This window comes from Glossina fuscipes, unplaced genomic scaffold (genome assembly GCF_014805625.2).
Source record: "Glossina fuscipes isolate IAEA_lab_2018 unplaced genomic scaffold, Yale_Gfus_2 115, whole genome shotgun sequence".
In the NCBI taxonomy this organism is placed as follows: Eukaryota; Metazoa; Arthropoda; class Insecta; order Diptera; family Glossinidae; genus Glossina; species Glossina fuscipes.
Window position 1 is genome coordinate 1,768,689 of NW_023998458.1, and position 23,185 is coordinate 1,791,873.

General features: G+C 33.9%; 1 protein-coding gene and 1 pseudogene across 1 annotated transcript in view; one reads left to right on the top strand and one right to left on the bottom strand.

The window, feature by feature from the left end:
• Nucleotides 1-321: 321 nt before the first annotated feature.
• On the top strand, nt 322-3,833 carry LOC119640165 (annotated as a pseudogene).
• A 648-nt stretch (nt 3,834-4,481) lies between these two features.
• The window catches only part of LOC119640081 (protein pellino), a 56,792-nt gene continuing 38,088 nt past the window's right edge, over nt 4,482-23,185 (bottom strand). The window contains exons 2-9 of the mRNA XM_038037858.1: nt 16,482-16,574; nt 9,019-9,250; nt 8,574-8,765; nt 6,705-6,893; nt 6,510-6,608; nt 6,285-6,438; nt 4,756-4,933; nt 4,482-4,685 (exon numbers count right to left, since the gene is read on the bottom strand). Of these exons, the coding sequence (XP_037893786.1) occupies nt 4,559-4,685; nt 4,756-4,933; nt 6,285-6,438; nt 6,510-6,608; nt 6,705-6,893; nt 8,574-8,765; nt 9,019-9,250; nt 16,482-16,574 (1,264 nt within the window). The 3' untranslated portion in view covers nt 4,482-4,558. The remainder of the gene's footprint in view (nt 4,686-4,755; nt 4,934-6,284; nt 6,439-6,509; nt 6,609-6,704; nt 6,894-8,573; nt 8,766-9,018; nt 9,251-16,481; nt 16,575-23,185) is intronic.

Consider the following 23,185-nt stretch of genomic DNA (forward strand, 5'->3'; position numbering starts at 1 on the left):
CACTTGTCTCGTTGTTATGCAGAACCTTTTAAAATGATTACCCTTTCATCCTTAAAAATGCTGATCATTGAATCTTAACGTAAACTATTATCCCTTAGGCAATTACGTAGGCAATTGCAACATGGATTAGGTTTCGTCCAAAACAGGAAACTAACTAACCTTGCAATTTCTCGATCTCGTTACCTTTTATATATATACGGCAACCCCGACCTACTCCTTTTGGATCCTTATTGGTACCTGATTATCAAGCACTGCGTTGACAACGATGCCTACATTGGTTATGATTTGCCGAAATTGTCTGTAATTAATGAATTTTAATATGTATATATATATTTTCCGAGTCTTAATGAAGAATTAAATATAAGCAACTACAAGAATCGGTTTCGAATACTCTTACATTTAGAGGAGATTGGGTATCTTACCAATTACCGCATGTATAAGCGTGAACGAGCCCATTTCGCACGTCAAGGAAAGTATTTAGCTTTGGACGTAGAAAATCTTTCCGAATGCCGTCCTTCATTAGTAATTGGAGACAGGCTTAAAGCGGAAAACCCCTGGGCCGACGGCGAAAATGGCAAAGAGATGTATAAAGGAGCGATTCACGAAGTGCTCCACAATCGAATCCTAATTAGATTCGATGACAACTTTCAGCGGGAATATGACTACCGAGATTATCGTGTAGAATTTTGCCTCTCCGGATATGGCTACCGAAAGCAATACTACGCCATTTCAAGAGCGGCTGAAAAATTGGGGGACCAGTTCTTGTTTCCCTCTCAAGTACAAACGCGTGAACGTCCACAATTGGATGTAAGATTATATGGTGAGGAAAGTCTATTGTTAGACAAACGCCAGTATGAGTGGTACAATTCCAAACTGAAGTTTATACAGAAGAAAGCCGTAGCAAATATACTACGAGGAAAAATTCGCAACAAGCCATATGTGATTTTTGGTCCTCCCGGCACCGGAAAAACGGCAACGCTAGTGGAAACGATTGTACAAAGTTTTAAATTGATACCCACTGTACGTATGCTTGTGGGCGCACCTTCGAACAATACCGCTGATGTAATAACGACGCAATTGATCGGCGTACTCAAAATGGATGAGCTTATACGTCTAGTATCCCACAAGGAGCTCAAAAAAGGACCTATACCAGAGCATTTGATGCCGTATTGCGCAACAGGCAACAAATACTGGGATACTGGCCTAAATTACAACTGGGAAGATGAGATGATTATGGCCAAGTTCGGACTCAAAATGAAAAGTATTTAGGGCGCCATCGAGTAACGATTGGTACTTGTGCTACACTTGGCAATTTTTTGCAAATGCGTTTTCCACCCAATCATTTTACGCATGTGCTAATTGATGACGTCGACCAGTGCACAGAACCTGAAATTATGGTTGCTGTTGCTCAAGTATCAAATGAGTGTGGCCGGGTAATCCTTGCCGGAGATCGCAATCATCAAGCAGTTACTATAAACAAATATGCTCGTGGACGCGGTTTATCCACATCATTTTTAAGAAGAGTTCTTTCATGCGCTCCATAACTACAAAATTTTGAGCGTTTTCCCATTGATTGTGGTTGTTTTGACCCTCGCCTAGTTTTAAGACTTCTCTGCAACTCTGTACTCTATACGAAAAACAAGTTAAACATCCGCGTAAACTTTTCGATGATGCCGGCCGTAGCAGCGCCTAAAATAGGTACTGTGGAGGACTTCCAAGGACAGGTATAAATTTCGTAAATTTACACAAATTTACACTCATGTTTGAATTAATTGTTGCTTGGTTTTTTTTAGGAATGCGAGATAATATTGATCTCAACAGTGAGATCAAGCAAGGAGCTTATACCTAGCGATGTGCGACATGGATTATCTGACTACACGCCCTTTAAAGTAACTTAAACTCTAAATCTTATAGTTTCATTTTTGTCGGTTTTGTAGATGTTTTTTTTATTATTTTTTTTATTTTTTATTATTTTTTGTTTTTTTGATAAAACTCAAAAAGAACTAACATATGTATCGAAATTCAGCGCTGGATACTGGGAAACATATTTTCTAAAGTAGTTGCTTTTGGAAAAATGATTGGGAAAAAAAATCATCAAAGCGCAACATTTCAATGCTCAACTTTTTTAGTTTTTTGTTTTTAAAGTGTTTTCTTTTCTTTTTTTTTTTTTATATAACTCTTAAAATAACTGAAGTTATTGCATTAATTGTACTTTAACGAATTGAATTGAAAGAAAAAGGTATTAAAGTAATATATGTTTAAATTAAATAAATTTCAAGTACATCACACATATATCTTTCATATACATACATATAACTACATACACAAAGATGCGAAAATTAACCGTGTAACAAACTCTTGTAAGACGACATCTAATATTAAAAATATTAATATTTTTAAAATGAGTAAAGAAGAGAGAGAGAGAGTTGTAAAAATTTTATACAAAACGATGCAACAAAATGAATTGATGTTTGAACCGTTTTTTTGCAACGACTCAAGGCATGTCCCCTATACGAGCGAATAGGTAGAGAGGGATGGAGAAAGAGACTAGTATTTGAAATGTGAATATGAAATTCGCTTTGTAAGAAAGTAACGATCTATAATCATAACTTTTAATAAATGTTGACCGCCTTGGCTTTTCACTTTGTTTACAAAACTTTTTAAAATAGAAAATTTCAAGCATACATAAGCAAATAGCTTACAGGGAAAAAGAGAGAAAAATATTGTTAAGGCGACTATCTAAGCATCTTCTTCGCGATTAAAATATACTTGACTTCCCTGGCAATGTAACGCTGTTGTAAAGCAAATTATCTCAAAAAGCTACTTGTAACTTTTTCATTAAATAAAATCCATCTCGTGTTTCTTAGAGCAAGTTCATGGAGAATTTATTTCTGATCAATTAAAAGGCCTTTCCGCAGCTTTTTTATAGTGAATCGTGTGCAAGAAAGATGCGCAATGAAAAAACTCAAATCCAATCATAGACAGTTGCTGGGTCCACATACTGCCTACATATTGTTAATTTTTGGGCCTAAAAGCAATGAATTGGTCGCAAAATATCAAATCATTTTGTTGTATCTTTGTTCTTCAATGAAATGTTATGAAATTGATGCCAATGTATTTTATCTAATCATCAGAGAAAATATTGATGAAAATATTCATGATTAAATTATTCAGTAAAGTTTGATTTTTCAATCTTTTCAATTGTTATTTTCTGTACCCACCACAAATTGCAAGTATATATTAGATAGGTTAAATGGTGTGTGCGAAATTCTCGATTGAGACGAGTGCGTCTGGGGAAACGTAATCTTATTCTTTCCTTTTGTTTTACTTAGCAGCCCCCCTCCCCCTTTAAAAAACGACTTAATCGGTTCACAAGTTCGCTTCGAATGGACAATGAAACTTCTTCGCTTATCAGCTTATCACTTGAAAGTTTTGTTTAGATCTTTATATATGTTCTCACAATTTTGCCCCTTTAAAATCGCAGACATTGTCTGCAAGGTAAGTAACATAAGAGGCTTAGGAATACTAGATCTTTAAAACTTAATATTTCAAGTCATCCATGAGAACCCATTAAATCCATCTGACAGATTCGCCCATCGTACTCGAAGACTACAGACAAATAAGAGTGAAAAAGAATTTAAGTTCTTCTTCTTCGACAGTTTAGCAAATCAACAACAAGTGACGCCACCGCTGTGCTGGGTAAAAAAGAATTTCATTTATATAATCACCTATGAGGTGCTACCAAACTGTAAGAAAGTAGTTTTTAGAATAAACACGATGTGCGGTGTGCGATATACGATATACGAGATATATCAACTGAACGAATTTACTCATATAAATAAGCTTGTGGTGGGTAGAATTCAAGTATGAGTTTTCCTTGTTTTTTGTTCAATTTGTTTTTTTTTTTTTATGTTTGAGTAAATTGGATATTTTAGTAAGGATTCTTTCTATTCAATTTATTTTACAATAATTTTTCTTTTCTATTTTTTTTTTGTTTGTTTTGCAATTTCTTAACTTCATAAAAAAAAAAAAAAAAAAAAAAAGTAATCGTTCACATTATATTTATTATATAACATTAATATTTAAATTTTTAGTTTTTCACCATTTAAATGATAATACGATAATTAATAATAATAATTATATGGTTTATATTTCAAAAATGAAAAGAAAATATTTTTCTAGAAAAATTTTTTAATTTAGTTTTTACTGATCGAATTAAATGCTTACATATGTATGTATGTATGTGTATATGTGTATAAGTGGTATAGTATATGTAGACGTTGTTGGTGTTGTTGCTGTTGTTGTGGTTTTGGTATATAAATATAATTTATCATTTTATTAATTTGTTTTCTAATATTAAAATATTCCTTTTTCTTGTTTTTTTTTGTAAATATGTTTTTTTTTTTTAATATTTTAATTTCTTATTATTGTTGTATTATATTTAAAAAAATAAAGCCTATTTTGTTGTATTATTTTTTTAGAATTATTATAAATTTTTTTAACTTGTTTTTTTTTTTTTTTTTATTCATTCATGTTTCACGTTTATTGCTAAACTAATTTAATCTAGATTATCTTGAAAAATCAATTTAATATAACCTGAATTGCCATCTAATGGCGTCGCACAAAATGGACAAACGGCCTGAAAACCATTTGTTCCATGTGGTATATCGACATTGGCCCAATATCTGAACGTAGATAAATAATATAAACATTATAGAAAAAAAAAGCTTTATTTCAAAAAGAAAAAAAACTCACTTGACCGTTTTTTCGGTAGCCATATGACCACATGGATTAAATGCAAATGTAGGCGGACCAATATCAACATAGAAAGCCGGCTCTAAGCCCATACACAGTGTCACCACGGGTCCGACTTCCAAACACATGGGACAACGTCTGGCTCCGGTACTTTTATCTTGACCCCAATCATGATGACCTACAATAATGAAAATGAAATAAATAAAAATGCAATGTAAGCCCTACAGCAATGACCTGTGGCCAATTAACTGTACGGAACATTTCTAATTTCTATAAAAAGTTGCATTGAACCTAATGTGAATATGTATGTACTCGCTATAGTTTTTGTAATTGTGATACGCTTTGCTCAAATTTTCTTTAAAATTGTAGATTACTTTCCTATTTTTCCCTATAGTGAGAATTGTAACAACCTAGGCGGCGACTAAGTCAATTTGGGGTCGGTTTATAGGTGTCAACATCGAGCGACTCGCTATAATGAGTAAAGTGCATCTTTTGCTTGCTATAAAATGAAGATCTTTCGATCGTAAACTTGCTGTTGAGTAACATAATCAAATTACGACCAGGTTTACTCGGCATCGATAGCTAAAAACTAGTCCCAGCTTTATGCGTTCTATACGTTCTAAGTGGTCTTTGCCATACATTTTTGGCTGAAGCAATTGGAATATTGTTATCCAGTACTTTTTCACCCATCAGCTAAACTATAGAAATTAATAAATTGTGTTGTAGCTTTGGCATACAATTAATGCGCTTTGTAATGTGTATCAGCGCTCTTACTAACTACGTGTAAGAGAACTTCGGATTCGCATGCTGTGCCCTTGCCGTAAAAGGGTATATTTTGCGCGGATATATGCAAAAGCTCCAAGAACTTAAGACTGACCTTCCTTTTATTACATATAACTACGTTCCGAAACGATCTAAGCTTGCCTGTCCGTCTGTCTATCCTGTAGTCCCATCTTTAGCCTGCAAGGCGCAATTTTCCGAATATTTTGATGAAATTTGATGCACCGACTTGTTTTGGAGCAAAAATGAACGCTATTGACAATAGCTCGGATGGGAGCAGTTTTCGATCATTTAAGTTGAAAAGTCATTGTATGGCTTTTTTCTTTTTTTTAAGTTAAGCGTAGAAATATTTTCCAATACCGTCTAAATTTCCTATCAAGATTTGTGTCATTTGTCTTGTTAGGTGTTCTAGGACGAAATTGCATCGAATTTTATTCTTTCTTTTTGGTCAAAGAATTCGAATCCATATAAGGGAAGCAAGACTAAGAAAAGTAGACTGAGAGCGAGTATGTCGGCGGCGGCTAAGGTTTATCAAAATTTCTTGGCTCGTTTTTATGGAAGCTTCGAAGCACTTTACATCTCTCTCTTATAAGGTCTTAATAAAATATCACAACCCGGCGAAGGAGAAAGAAGTCTGTTTCTAAAAATTCCCTTACTTAAGCGTGGTATAGTGTAATTAACCAACAGTCAAGCTATCGTGAGTACATCTACAACGTACAGATATATATATTTAATATTAATGTTCTAACCTTGCACATGACCACAATTTAAGTACACATAAGGCTGATTAATTTGATCACCAATGTTAACTTTACGGGGTATAACCAAAGTGTTAAGGCCAACAGGACATTGAGGACGACCGGCATTTATCTCATCAATCAATTTCTCCAAATCACGTTTTGTCTAAAAAGCGTATATCAAAACAGTTGCAATTATCACTTATATCATTTATTTTATTTATTGTAAGCATATACCGGTGAATGTTGTAGACCTTCAGCTGAACGCCACAATAAAGTAGCTCCGCATAAATCAATTAAAGTGCCATCTTGTAATACATTTGATTCATCGTAAATCTATTAAGACAAGTATGTATGAACAAGTATGTTAAACCGTGAAAGATTTATTAGTAAAAATTTCCATTGAAGATATACTTTTATGTGAGCACTTACTGGTTGGCCTTTTTGTTGGGCTGAGCGTGATTCACGCAAACTAAACACATCGCCGCCCACTGAACATTCGCGCCAGAGGCCGCATTTAGCATTGCCACCACAAAATTGACCCTTTGGATGCATGATTAGTACACCGTTTGTTGTTAGGCCGTCGATTTCCACATTATCCTGCCATTTTGTGGCTTTTTCCTACACGAAAGTAAATTTTATATAAATATATTACAATGAAAAGCAATCAAGTGATTTGCATAATATGCAATAGTTATTTCAAAATATTGAGTTCAAGTTACATTTTCAGATTGGCTTCAAATTTCGATAATGAGAGAGAACATGAGACCTTGCGTTAATGGCATTGGTTTCAAGGCCTAAGTGAAAACAACTTTATTCTAACATTAGAGAAGCAAAATTCTGTCAAATTTTCTAAAAACTTTTTATTGATTTTTTTTTAACTTTAGCGAGAAAGGGAAGAGATATTTAATGCTTACCAGAAAATTAGTCTTATTAGAAAATGAGTTAATTTTTCAAATATGCCGTTGTTTTGTCACTTTTAAGAGGATTTTCTTTAAATTTACGCGATATGCGTAAAATGCGCTTTCAAGATGCATTCTTTAATCCTACAAGCTACCGATCCTTCTGATATTAGCGCAAGAACAAGGTTCGAGTCGATCGGGTAGGATGATATAATCAGGATCAAGAATCAATAAAGGTCCATCTCGAGGTAATGCGAAAGCGGTTCCGGGAAAGTTTGACCCCAGTGTAAGGCTACTAGCTGACAGTGCGCTGTCACTACGCCGATCTGCTATACTATCAAACGTTTATACTATGTAAATTATTATGAGAGAGCATTACGTGAACACGGAAAGCGATTCCTTTCTATGATTTTAACAATTATGTTGACAAAGTGTTCAACGCCTGCTAATTAAAAAGAAAATTAAGTCAATCCCATGTATATTTTCTTCTCCAATTTCTTTAATTGAGCCAAAATCGAATTTACTAAATCGCGACATATATGGTAAACCTAAAGCTCCGTGATCATGAGTTAATCTTTATGGGGAATTATAAAAAAAAACCCTTTTTATGGAACTACTTACAAGTTCTCACAAGTAATATAATCTGGTTGGTACAAAAAGAAATTTTCGACTTAATGTTACAAATGGTGTGTCTGTGCGTGTGTGTGTGTGTGTGTTGGTTTTGAGTGCCTATATCATCGTAAAAAAAATGTCAATCTCTAAAAAGGAAAAAAAAAAAAGAAAAGAAAAACCTTATCAATCTCAGGCTTAACATCGTGTCGAGTTGGCCTCGTTTGAAATGATTCCTTAAACTTACAGCTTTTCAAACCCTACAACTGACAATCACTTGTTAAAATAATTATTAATTAATGAAAAATAAAAACAATAATAATAAACGAGAACATAAGTTACTATCTCTCTGAAAGAATAGAGGAACCAACAACACCAACACACATTTAACCACTCGCAATGCAAGCAATAAACTCTTATAAATGCCGTAGCAATGACCCACATTCGATGTTATGTGTGTTGTTTATTATGTGTTATACACTATAATGCCGTCATCAATTCTCAAATAACTAAGAACATACACGTACTTGTAATAACAACAAGAACAGGGCATGGGTTCTATTTTCTTTTAAACTTTTCTGTTTTTTTTTTTTGTTTAATTTTTACTACTTTGCATGTTGTCCACAAATACAACTTTCAACATTGAATTTAAATTATTTAATGGGTTTTCTTAACCCCGCGCGCGACGACGACAACGACGACGACGTAGGCCTTCTATCTACATACATATGTATAGATATGTATATAGAAATATATTGTGTATGCATAGCAGGCAGCAAGCGGTACTTACACCCAAAAATATATTCCTACTTGAATCAAAGCCGGCCGCATATATTCTCGCCTTTGTGGGCTCACATCGATTAACCAAAATGCGACAAGCAAAACGTGAAATTGTACTCTGCATTACTTTAGCGTCTTTCTTATCACCAGGCAGTGTATCCATTACTACAAAATCAATAGGCGACTCTGATGAGCGACCAACCTACCAAAAAAAATCAAAAAAAAAAAAAAATAAAATATGAAATTCAAGTAAAGTGAAGATAAGAAAAAAAAAAAAAATTGCGGAAAAAACATGATTTATTTCCACAAAAAATAAAGTCAACTGAAACGTCGTCAAAGAAGAGGAGGATTCATTGAAGTCATTTAAATAAAATTTAAATCTTTTGAAAAGCGGTTGCTTGTGAATTTATTGACAAGTGCTTACAATGCGAATGAAAAGGGGAAGGATTCAATACCTGAAACATATCTGTCTCCGAATCCTCTTTATATTCGACAATTACTGCCTGATTTCGAGACAATGTGTACGATATCGAATGTTGATTGGCATCGAGTATGGCTTTTGATGTCTGTGGCGATTGTACGATATAATGTTTGGAACGTTTAACACCACTTGGCTCGTTACGTTTATATAAAACAAATTTGGAACGTCTACGTCCACGATCTCCTTGAGGCAAATAGCCATTGTAGCTGCAAATATGAAAATAAAAAGGAATTAAGTTAGAAATGAGAAAAAAAGCAAAAGAGAATACTTAATAAATATCAAGAAAATAGGTTAAGTTTCAATTTTCAGCTGCACTTGGTTTTCGCAACAAATATTAAATTAATTTAAATACGTTCTTTAAGAGAGCGCTCGCATTATATTATATTTATTAGATAAATTATACGCTGAGATGAAATTTCACACATCAGTCTTCACTTAACCTTAACACATTTAGAAATTATCACTTAATTTTGTGGACACATACGCGGCAACCGCAAAAAGAAATTCATTGCCGTTGTTTTCGAGATATGCTAGACTTATCGTTCCGGTTGTGACACACAGCAACCGAATATCATAATAATAATTGCAAGGATTGAGATGTGAACCTGAAGTCGCTCAAGTATATATGTAATGGCCATACGTTAAGGGTTAAAGCAATCACGATATTTCAATGAGAGTCCAGGGGCTGTAAACTTTTTAAAAGTTTAGCTTTAGCGCGGATCCTAGCGGGTAAGAAGCACGACTATCGAGTCGCTTTCCATTCAGTTATTATAGTTCGAATCCTTGTGGCGTGCCGGATTTCAGTTACGATTGGTGCGTGGTCGCTCCATTCGCAGAAGCCTAACACTTGCCGATCGGGCGCTGTAAGGCACGTACCCTAACTGACTGCTGACAAAAAAAAAGTGTTTGTGATTTATTTAAGGCTGGTTTTCTAAAATTTTCACCAGGTTCACCTAAGAGATCCGTGGAAAAATGTTCACAACCCACATGTTAATATGTTAGTAAAAAGTTAGGATATGTACGAGAGAAGCAGTCTTTTTTTTTTTTCTTTTTTACAGTGCAGCTATCACCTAAGGATGAAATGCATTATTTCTAATTTAATTTCATTTGAGACCAAAGCGATTCTTTGCCTCTCAAGCGACAGACCAAAGTTAGGCAGAGTTAACGCATGCCAATAAGACAATTGTGGAGTAGTATAAGTAAAATTCCTGGCGGAAAAGTTTGGAGGAAGCAATGCAGTATGAGATGGCGCGCTATCGTGACACGAGAACGAAGAGTTATCTGTCCCTAAACAGGGCGCATAGATTGAAGCAAACATGTTATAACGTTCAAATATTGTTTGGTTCGGTAGACGAAGTCGGCATAAGGCAACAAAACGCGATCAACTTTTCATTACTTTTGTCATATGCAGTAAACACTGAACTAAACTACATCCCATGGTGTCAGAAAATTTAATTCTTGGATCGACCTAGCTATATCTGCCTACTTTTCCTTCCCAATCATTATTGATGATTATAGTAATATATTTGCAGGATTTCCAAGTTGCTGTTTATAGATCAAACATGAAAATTGCACCGATAAGCCCGTTATAAGAAGAAAAGTTTAAGTGTTAAGTGAAAAGTTAGTGTTATTTGAAATCGTGAACAGAAAAAATTTCATTTAAAGGTTTTATGTAAAAACTAACATAATGCACTTAAAAGTGGACCCATGAAATAGTCAAAAAACTCGCTATAGAAGTTTATCTAAAATAGTTAGCAAAGTGGTTTGAAGAATCGCTGCTCGTAAAGGGGTCCTAATCAATTAGTTGTTGTCGCAGTTTTGACAATCTTTATAAATTTATGCTTCGTAAAGCGTGTTATGCGGGAGATACACTCTAGCATAAAAAGGTATAAACATTTTGACTCATTTTCAAGTGTCCTTGGCCATAACTTATAATGCATTATAAAATGTTACGAGAACGTTGCATGGATGGAATATAATTATCTTCTGGATGGATATGTGCGACTATATTAAATTTTCGATAAATTTTTTTTTCTTTTTCTTAGAGATAAACTCTAAGCTAAAATAAAAAAAATAAAATAAAAAATGAAAAAAAAAAAATAAATAAATAAATAAATAAATATTAAAAGGCCGTAAATTTTGCAAATGTCAGTATATATCGATAATAATGAGAATGAGGATGATAATGATGATCATCATTATCGTCATTACTATTAGCGTTATTTATTTTTGTTGTGGTTGCTGTTCTTGTTGCTGTTAAATTTGTGATGCTCTAACCATAAATTAGTTATACGAGCGATTACCGAAGATTGATGATTGTATGCTGGTGTAGTGGACTTTAATGTTTATTTTCTTTTTCTCAAGGCACGTATTACTCATCTCTTTCGGTATATACTTACTGATGATAATAATGATGAAGAAAATGTTGATCATACACATAAATATACACTCACATATATATACATATATATATATATATATATACATATGCATGCATACATGTGTATGTATTCACATACATTTGTTGTTTATACCGATCACGAACAATAGTGTATTTTGCTAAAGTCTTATAACATATTGCCCGTATTGGTATTGGTTAGAAATATGTTTATACAAATGCATTAGAAGTTGATTTCAATCAAACAATAGAGACGTACATACAAACATAAGCACCCATACGTGTTAAGCTTCATTTACCCGCTTAACTTCACACCTCTAAAGGTTAAAGCATTTTGTATTATTAGCGGCTTTTTCCGATAACCTTTCAACTTCGTCTAAGAGCAAAAGGTCATGATAAATATAGAAAATGTAGAGAAACGATGTTTCTATTAAATGCAAAAATATATTGGAAGTTTCTTCGATTATGAGAACGACGAATAGATTTAATAGAATTCACTTACCACGTACACTAACGCCATAGAGCATAAATACTTTTTTCTTTTGCTTTTCTACTTATTTAAATATTTAAACTATGTTTAGTGTAAAGTAAATTATATATACTAATATAAATTATGTATATATATGATTTAATTATATGGTCGTTGGCATGGGCAAACTGTGTCATCGGTTGTTTATCCAAAGACGCGTTTGAAATGTGGAAAACAGTAAAATGCAACTCAATGCCTAGAAAAGAAAAACAAGAAAAGAAAATTCTTGCTATTATAATAACGCTGCGAAAACGCCACAACAAGCGACTGATGAAGAATTGCATATGGAAGCAAAAGACATTGCAAGTCGCGATAAATTTACGAGTTTTAAATTTAGAAGATTTTAAAAAACCGTCCAATCTTCATTCTACCAACGCAAGTCAAGCAACAACCTATCAGATTTTCCTTTTCACGTCCAAGATAAAGATCTTTTAAAATCTATTACACCATCCATACACGCGGTGTTTATCCAGCCAGTAAAATGTTACGAAGCTAAGTGCGCGCAATTAACGGATAGTAATAAAAGACTTCCTGTCACAAAATTATCGGGAATTGTAGGTAAAGTCACCGAAGTACTTTTTAAACTCTGTTAGGACCCTTCTAGGTCCCTTCTGAAGCCTTTCCTTAGAGCATAAACGTATTCAAACCGTATTCCAGTAAAAAAAGATCCTTTAGGCACCAATAGGTCTTTGCGAAGAAAACCTTACTAGAAAACGGTCTGCTCCCGATTTTCAAACCAAAATGCTTTGGAATAAAGGAAGACAGAAGGAAACTACAGAGTATTCAAGAACTGAGGCGACACCTTGTTAGTAATAAGAAAAAATTTACAAATTTCAGCCTATCATGCTTAAACTGACTTCTTTCTGCGAGAAAGCATCCATCGACCGATTTGCTTTCGTCGCGTAAGATTCGAAAGTTATGTGCTCGAGATCAAAGTTTTCTTCAAAACGCTTGACAAACGCTTTGACAAAAATAGCATTCCAAAAAGTCTGTTTCTTTTTTAATCAGGCGTTAATGGCGTTGTCTTCCCGATTCTTGATTTTTTTTATAGTTTCCCTGTATACTGTATATTACCCGTTTGTTTGTATAAATGCGTGATCACCAATTTTCATTCCTTACTGAAATTGATGGCATTCTGGTGTTGAGCGCCAAAGGTCGCGGGGAGGATAAGGGAGAGGGGTCAACGATATATAGGTCAGGTAGCTAAAGTATCCCTTAATTTTAGCAAAACGTGATTAACTGAATTATTTTGCAATATTTTCAGTAATTTCGTCTACTTCATGCGATAATTTAGGCTGTAGCTCGAATTGTATAATGAACTTAAGCACTATTTATGTGCACAGCTATTCCAAATAAAAGGCGTGGCTCTTTGAGTTTCCGCCAAGTTAAGATAGCTTATTTTTGACAAAATCAATCAAATAGAATTTTCGTACGTATATTTCCCAAAACTTTCCTGACAGATAACAAAATCTTAACGACCGTTTCTTAAAGATAACTAATTCATTATTTTATACGGGGAAGAGAAACGCTCCATCAACGTCCCATCGCTTAAAAGTCACACTACATGTATTTTCGGTAACTCCGAGTGGCTCATTTATTTGGCAGTTGCTAAGCGAAGGCGTTAAACAATAATGGACCATTATTTCCCTCATACGTCTCATATCATATTACATTATGATATCATGAGGCGTCTATATATTTATTAATTCTAAAGAAAGGCATCATCATACGACCGAATTGCATTTTATAGAAATTATTTTACCAATGACATCAAGACGTGACAACAATTTCGTGTTCCTTCTTCACTTTATCATCTTAGTATCTTTTTCAATACTGCAACCTTTAAACAGACGCTTGATGCTGTTATTATACAATTATACATATTTGTACCTCGATTATGCTCTCAACGGGATTTACAATTGTCATAATTATCTCCTGCAGTTAACACATACATATACGAACACATGCTCCCATTGCAGGAGCCTATATCCGCACATGTTCGCTTGTATATATTTTCATATATATATACGTGTACATATATACATACGTATATTTAATTTATTTTCCCTTTGTTCTTGAACATGTTTAATTAAAGAAGAAAAATGCGTTTAAATTGCTTGCATGATGTGCACAGGAGACGACCAGGGTTGCCAATATTTTCTAAAATAATAATTTTCATTTTCCAGGATTATTTCAATAACACTCTAGGAATAAAGCTTGACTAAAAAATCTTACTTGAGCATAGAAAGGAAGTTAGAAGCTTTTTGAGCCACAAAAATAAAGTTGAGAAATTTCAAGTCTTAAGGGCAGAATGCAGATTAAATCAAACTATTTAATAATAAGAAGCTCTTTTCAAAAAAAAAAAAAAGGTTTTGGTTTATCAAATTAACCGACTTTCCTATCAAGAAAAAAGACAGCGTTCCTAATGGGAGCTTTTGTATTATATTTCATCAGCAATACGGGACATAAGTTCCGGGCATCAATTCATTCATTCAATCGTTATTAGATGGAGGGAAGCCCTTGCAGTCTTGTATTCAAACCAGGGGGGATGTTTTCAGTAGTGGGATGTGGTTAGAATAAGATTGAAGAGGTGTTCTTGAATTAACCCGCTATCAGTTAGCTTAATGATGGCCTTTTTTGCAAAGAGCCTTACGTACATACGTAGCCTAGTACACATAAGTTGCGAGGTGAAATTTAGTTCACTGCCAGGCTGGATCTATAAACAGAAGCAGAGGACATATAGCTCTTATCCCTTTTAACTTTTAGACAAAGAGGCAGACAGTGTTTCTGCGAGTGTTGATAGCTGGACAGGAAGACAGACAGACACACCTGAATCGGGTTATAGTCTTATGATGACCTTTTTCTAGGTTTATCTGGGTATGTCGCATATCTCGCATATCTTCACTCATTCTAAGCACAAGAAGGAAGTAATAGATGTCAAGTGATTCAATTTAATTCGTATAAAACTCCTTTTTAGTCAACTTTTTCAGTTTTATTATCTTTGAAATCAATCGAAAATGATAAGTGGTTTTTGCTTATTTTGAAATTAGATGAGTTTGTTACGTTTCGACTTTGATACTTTCTAGAACAAATTTTTTTTTTTTTTTTTTATTATTCAAGGACGTGCGTGGGTTTTAAGTAAAAGGAAAAGTGTTTTTCGAAACTTAGACTTGAATTATTTTTTATACTTGTTTGTGTATATAATTTATTTATTATATCCGCCCACCACTATTATTATTATTATTATTATTTTAATTTTAGACTAATGAATTGAATTCTTAGACTAAAAAAAAGACATTGAGCACTAGCAACACAGGCTATCGGCTAAAATATGCAAGTGTATTCTTTTTGTCAAAACATTTGCAACACCCAGAATATATATTTGCGATTAGTATCAAAATACTGCATCGAATTAGGTATGTCTGTTCTTTCATCGGTCCATTATTGGGGGATGGTTGGAAGCGAATTGGTATTGAAAAGGGCAAAGTCGTTTAAGGAATACCTACAGAATGTATTATCCACTGAGAATACCGCTGTTTTCACTCAATAGCAAGGAAATAGGGTTTCTACCAATATTCTACGGTGCCTGTAGAGGAGAGAGAAAACACGGCCACGCCATACAGTGCAGAGTAATCTATGTTTGTTTTAGAAAAAGAAAGAATGCAATTTTGTCATTTGCTCTCTATGCCACGAGTCTGAATCCTTTAACCTGCGACTAAAATAAATTCAATTTTACATCAGAACGTTGTAACAACAAATAGTTGCAAAGAAAAGCGTTAAATTTCAGATATGCTTTAAACACAAGAAATTTCCCGTTTACCCTTGTTCACAATTCAAACTCGTATTGCCGCCAATTTTAGGCACACATAAGTGTAACTTATTTAATACGTTCAAGACAGAATTATACTCATGTTGTTATTATTGCAAATAATAATAAACTCGCGTTAAATGCCAACTATCGCCTCATGATAGAGATACAAGGTTTCGTTAGTCAGCATAGTAAACAGGCAGACGGAGCCTTTCTCATGTCCAAGATTGTATGGTTATGCGCGTATGTTGCTCATTAAAGTGACTGTAGTACCCAGAAGTCCTTAGAAACTGTATATAAAACTTTTGAAGAATTTCGTTGACTTCATCAGCGCTTTATAGATTAGTACGCAACGCATTTCTAGCATTGTAACTTTCATTACGGAAACGTGTTGTAGATTTTTATAAAGCATTTCAATCACCAAATTCAGCATTTCTGCCCATTGACAAAAGGCGGAAAAGGAACTACTAGGTGTTACAATATTTCTTACTTTAATTATCTGCGCACTGTTATATTGGAAAAGTGTTGTACTCTGTCTTGATAGCGTCACTGTCCTCCAAAGTTATGTGGCTCTAAACTCATCTATTAGGAAAAACGCCTCTTTTCGACTTTTTTTCTCTTACTTAATATTTACAACAAATACAAAAAATGTTGCTTACAAAATAGGGAAATAAAGTTTTATGGAAAAAAGCGATGGCTTACCCTAATATAACCAATTCGCCATATTTGACACGTGGTTTTTCGTGGCCATCTGCATCGGATTCGGCTAATGTAGGAGATTCTGAACCATCAGTGCTGGAAAATAATAAGAAAGAGAGAGAGAGAGAGAGAGAGAGAGAGAGAAAAATATTTAAAAAAAAAATTTAATAAAAAATTATTAAATTAAAAATTAAAGACTATACGGCCGGCACACAACGCACACATATATGCATAATGCGTTTGCTTGTGTTTACAAGTTCAAAGATTTGATTGTTGTTTTTTATCTTTATTTTGCATTGTTTCGTCACAAAGAAGTCTTAAAAATTCATTCATATTCAGAAACTACGCAGAACAAACGTACGAACGAGAGTACAAGTATAAAACTAAACCCAAACAGATTATTACGTCTCAGAAGAGACACAAAAGCTAACAAAAACAAAAAACAAAAAAAACAAAAACAAAGCTAAGAAAAGATATTTTGTAACATTGTGTAAATTTGAATTTTTTTTTTTTTTTTTTTTTTTTTTACAACAAACAATTCTTAAGCGTATTTAAACATAAGCATACATACATACACACTTATGAATGTAACAACAGACAAGACACTCGGTATAACTACGAGATATATCAGCAGAGATCAAATTACGAAAAAACGAAAAAGCAAAAAAAAAAACAAAAAAAAGAAGGAAATTCAAGTTAAAACACACTTACATACTCAGCGGGGACATTGACAAAGATAACCCTGTGCATAGTGCTGCTCTTTAAACACTTACACTACGATAGATAGCAAAGTACACAGACAGATAGGCATACGCAGACGGCAACAATGACTGATTACCGAAGGAGCTCAAGATATTGTATTCATGTATGATGATACATATGACAAAGAGCTCAAGCGATTAGAAAGAAGAAACAATGGAGCAAGAGGCATAAGTTCTTTAAAAGAATGAATGATATCGAGTGATAAGAAGTTCATAGCATACATATCAGGAGCGAATGAAAATTAATTTTTTTCAAAATAAAATTAAAATGACAAAAATGAATTAAAAAATAATTAATGAGATTTTTAATGGCAATAGAGTCAGGCGGCTGCTTTAAAATGACCTGAGATTTTATTTTGTTTTTTTTTTTTTTCATATATTAACTGACATCCCTCCTTTGCGTTGCAAGACATGGCATTAATATTTTTCTCCTACGAAAATATAGTCTGCATTTATAATTTATTGAATTTATTGAAGCAATTTTTTATGTTTTACGAACTAAATTTAAGCATAATTAATCCTAATCCTATCAAGGAGTCACTTTCAGTTTGACTCACTTTTGACTTTTGAATGTAAATTTTGTTTAAATTTTTCATTATGCCCTTATGCAACATCCAGAAGAACTTGAGGCAGACCCGCCTTTTATAATATCGGTCGAACCCAGAAACCAGAGTCATTTTCCCGAATCAATCTGGGATTTTCGGTTCGTCTGTCAGTCCACTTTTTTGATCACATCCCATATAACGTCTTATTTTGAAATGTCATTATCTAAATAACCGTAGGTTGGCATACGATATTTCATGGAATTTAAAATATAAATAAAAATAATAACGCTTTAATTTTTTCCTTTTTTAAACACAACCTATCATTAAGAAAATAGTCCTCTGTCCGTGTAACACAATGAAGGATAGAAAGAATTGAGTAAAGATTAAAAAAAATTAAGGAAATGTCCATAGCTTAGCGGATGTGTTGCTAATCGGTAAATATAATGACTTTAGCAATTAAATTCTTTAATTGAAATATAATGAAATTTTCAAGTCTCCCATTTCTATACCTAATGCAGAGGTGGTGATGGGTACAAAACAACGTTCAGCTTCAATTTTATATTTAATATTTGGTCATTATGCCAGTATTCCAACACCTGAGGGCATACAAAAGACATGCTTCAGAATCTTCCAGCAAATCAAGTCTGTCCATACTTGTCGGATATGTACGGATATAGAAACGACGTGACTGGCAACTTTCCGCTTTTTTTTAAGTTACATGGCGCCCATTTTAAGCAACGACTATTGGTAGGACCTTTACTAATCAAAATATCTCTTTGTAATACCTGCTAGAAAAGGGTGAGGAGACGTGAAAAAAATGTTATTTTCTTAAGGAAGTCGAAATAGGATAAAACGTGTGAATCACTGAGTATATATTATATACTAACAGCCTCGATTTTGCACTTTTGCTTAAAAGTTCAAGAAACTCGTGACCTGTAAGTATATCCTATATACACGGGCTGCAATTGCGATTTTCCTAAAGCACTTGAATTGATTGATCAATTTTTTTATCTCAACGTGTGCAAAACTGTGTTAAGCATATTTTGTAAGCTGTATGACGTAATCATTTCTTTGGAGAAATGAAAAAATTCAAGATAACAATATTTTCCTTGCAAACCATATTTTTGGTCATACGCGGTTTTGTTAAAAAATAGCAAAAAGAAGGCTGTGGGTGTTGCAAAACATTTGTTGTTCAAGCAATATCTCAATTTGCTTTGCACTGTTTTATTTTTCGGCCGATCACTAAAAGTTTAAAAACCATATCACTATATCGTTGAGACATCGCGAGTATATCATAAGAAATTTTTTTCCTAAGTGTCCTTAACGAGAACATAACAAGAATACTCGTCCTGAGAGGGAAGGATTTCTAAGGACTTGCCTTGTGAAGAAAATTAGAATAAAATTATTCAGAGAGTCAAGGTCCGTCAATTTTTAAAAAGTTGCATATCTGCGATGTTTGTATTCCTGCGAAGCGGACACCGAAATTTCCAATTGTTGCGATTATCTTTCGAGCGAGAAACTTGGACTGCATTGTATTCTCTAATTAGTTTAACATTTCCATAGAATTAAAGTATTCACAAAACCAAACGCATTTTGGCGGACCCAAAACCCTTCTATTGATTTCTCGTCATCAAGAGATGGATGCAATTGGCTTCGACTTTATTAATATTTACTCACATCAGCTGTTTCGTTCTGGCATAGCTTCTCGATTCCAGTGTTTGGATGTGTACAACACTGGGTTCACATTTTCAATGGATTTTGTAATTCAATGCAATATTTCTACATAACGCATTTCGGTTCTTTCTAAGTTTTTTTTATACCCACCAGAAGAATTTTTTTTGTCAAAACATTTGCAACGCTCAGAAGAGAGCATCGGAGACCTTTGTAGGGTATTTATTCCCTTGATCATTCGATTTAAGCATGTCCGTCTGTCGATCTGTTCGACGGTGTAACGTCCGTTGGAAACATTCTCCTGGCCGCAAAAATGAAACTATCGACTTCACATTTAGCGGAAACATTGGAAGTTCCTGCACGCAAAACAGTAAAGAAAATGGATGAAATTGTTCGAAGGTCACACGCACAGCACCATGTAAACTGAGAACACCTCTGTTTTGAAAAGGAACAGAAAATTGATTTTTTGCCCATTACTCATAAACTAAAGCAAACCGATCTACAAAAATTTGCACATATATTCTGTGCGTGATGCTGTAGCATCTGAGCATGAGTATGAAAAACATTGATCACACATCCAATACTATAGTGTATCAAAGTTTACTTCTTTTTTTTTTGAACACCTTTGCAAGACGCGGACACAAGCTTTAAAAACCCCATAAAGTATATAAATTCTTGCCCAGTTTCAAGTTCGGTATGCACTTAGATATGTCTGTCCGTCTGCTTGTCTGCGCAACTTTGTAGTATTTGTGGTAAACATTCTCCCATTGGTGAGAATGAAGATATCGCCCACAAATTTTGCAAAACAATTTCAAAGTTACTTAAACTTTTATAAGCACACGTCTACAGCGCCCACACCCCTATGCCACAGACTGGAAATGCATAGCATTGAAGCTACCGAAAGTTGTTTTTTTTTTGGGTAGATTGAAGTTTATTAATCAATAATTAATCATTAATTAATTAAGACAATTCAATCAGTTATTAATTAAAATTAATTAAGCTTAAAGAAAAACTTTTGTAATAATAAGATAATGGAGTTTATGTTATAATATACACGCTAAATAAACTCTATATAACTAAACAAACTGTTCAGTATCCTTCAAGGCCTTCCCAATGGCTGAAGAGACTAGACTGAAAAGATGTTAAATTTTTGATTTGACATAAACTAGAAACACTTCTAAGGAATGGTTAGTTATTAACAGAGAGCACGTTGCTATTATCTTAATCAAATATCTGAGGATATATAGTGATATAATCTGTTATTTCTTGACGAAAAAACATGTACAAATGTTCGACCTAAATTACAGACATTTTTGCCGACCGATATATTTCGCATTTCGCTCAGCTTTTGTGACCTTAAAATTTCATCAACAGACACCCGAGATGATGGCCAATCATAATTATCAAATTAGATTTATTGGACCTCCAACGGGTGTTTTCGGTGATTTCAAAAATCAAAAATTATGTTTGATTTATGTCCATGAAAATGATGGACTCCAAAAGTAGCTGACGTGATGCTTGACGATTGCTGTTTGAGTGAAAAAACCTAATGTCCTCGGATGTGCTTTCAAAGCTTGAAGACGATCCGTTTCTGGTGACAGAATTTAAAATCGAAAACATTCGAAGTAAAGGGAAACTATGTTTAAAATTAGAAATGTTTTTGGTCAAAATTTTGCCTATATATTTCATCCGATCTGCTACTCTCCCTTTAGACTATTAGAACAAGTCCTAAAACACCATAATGGTCTCATGCCACCGTCATATGCAAATTTGTTGGACAAATGCAGCTCGCTCTTGCACGCAGCTTATTGCGTGGGATAATATTTTATGTATATATATATGTATGTATGTATGTATGTATGTATGAATTTTATAATCAATAAGTTCACTTTTATTGCGGTAAATTGAAACATCAAAAGTATCATTAAATTAATCAGAATTTAGTTGAAATTGTTTCAAAATGAAAACAATTCTGGCGCCGCTAAACAATTATTGCCATGCGAGCCTCAAGTACGCACCACGCTTTGTATATGTGGAGATGTAAGCGCATGTGATATCCGCGTGCCAACAGCAGAGGCATGTCAATGCAACAACCCCTTTATGAATAAACATGTTAAACAAATTACCCCATTAGAATCTCGTAGTCATCTACTCACACCCAAGTCTCGTCCCCTACCCAACCTGTCTAACCAACCAACGATATCTCTGATAACCATATATGCATGAATCAAACCAAAAATAGTGTGGGTGGTTGGTGGGTATCATCGATTTTTTACTTATTTCGAAATTTTGTTTTCTTTGCATTTAAACTTGCTCCGTATTTGATGCCTTGTGACACTTGCAACTCAGCACTTTATGATGGCAGATATCATATGGGAACAAGAAGAAAAATGCACCTATATTCCAGGGAACTAGGAAGCGGGGGGAGTGTATCTGAAAGGAAAACAAGATATTCGACATTAAAACGGGGGGTTAGCAGCAGCAGCAGCAGCAGCACCAGCCCCAGCACCAGCACCAGCAGCAGACAGTTTTTTATTTTTGTAAAGACATACACATGAACAATTTTGCTTATTTTGAGTATAGCATTGTGTCTGTGTACCTTGCGAATTTCTGTATAAAACTTTTGTTTTTGTTGTTGTTGTGCAAAACATATACAGACAATGGAAAAAATGTAGCGCCGTGTAAACATAATTGTCTTCAATCAAGCAATTTAATAAATAATTTCAATAAAAATAAAAATTAACATTTATTCGTACGTTTTTCAAGCCACAATCATTCCACTGCTAATAGTTTACGCCAAGCACCGCAGCAGTCAGCTGTTTTCTGTTTTGTCTTCACTAATGTAATTTTACTACTTTTTTCTTTTTCCTTCTTCTTCTTCTTCTTCTCCTTTCACTAAACCCTTCTATGTACGTATGCATTTAGGTAGTTATCGATTTGTGCTATAAACATTTACATAAAACAAAAAAAAAAAAACAAAAAAAAATAGCTCGCCACTTAGCAAAAAGGGAGAAAAAAATATTTTACAATAGCAAAAACATTTACACCGACCACATCATTTGCATACAGTAAGCAACAACAACTATAGAAAAGTATTATGTTTGCTTCTTTGCTTTTCGTGTTCTTATAATCGCTACTAAAGGAAGAATGTATAGCAATCTATCAGTTTGTTTGTAGTTTTATTCGAAAGTTCTACATAAGGAATAAATATTTTTTATTTTCGAGCTTTGGTAAACACAACACGTCTTTTCGAAGAGATTGGGTTCCGTTATTGCAAGTCATTCTCACTTTCGAATCAGACGCGTACAAACATCGCTTACTCGCATTTTTTCCTCTCGCCCACCCCATTTCTAGCAACGTCATACTTAAATATATGGCGCACACTTTCTCGATAAGAAGTAAGGGGACAGCAAAAAAAAAAAATATATTCAGTGCCAATGTAATTATTCCACAGTCGAATAATATTCAGTATACATTTAACTATCCGCCCCTTTGTGTCAGTTTTCTCTTACAATTCCCGTAGTCGCAAAACGTGCTGCGGAGGAAGCTGTAACTTGAATTTTATTTTCCTATTGAAACTCAAAACATGAACAGGATCTATTTGCAGGTCTGCCTAAGCTAGTTATAAAACTAGTAGAATCCAAAAGAAAAGCAATATAAAGTATGTTAGTTGCCCTTTCCTAGTATTGATTATTCAATTTCCCCTCAGTGTCACGTAAACAAGTATGAA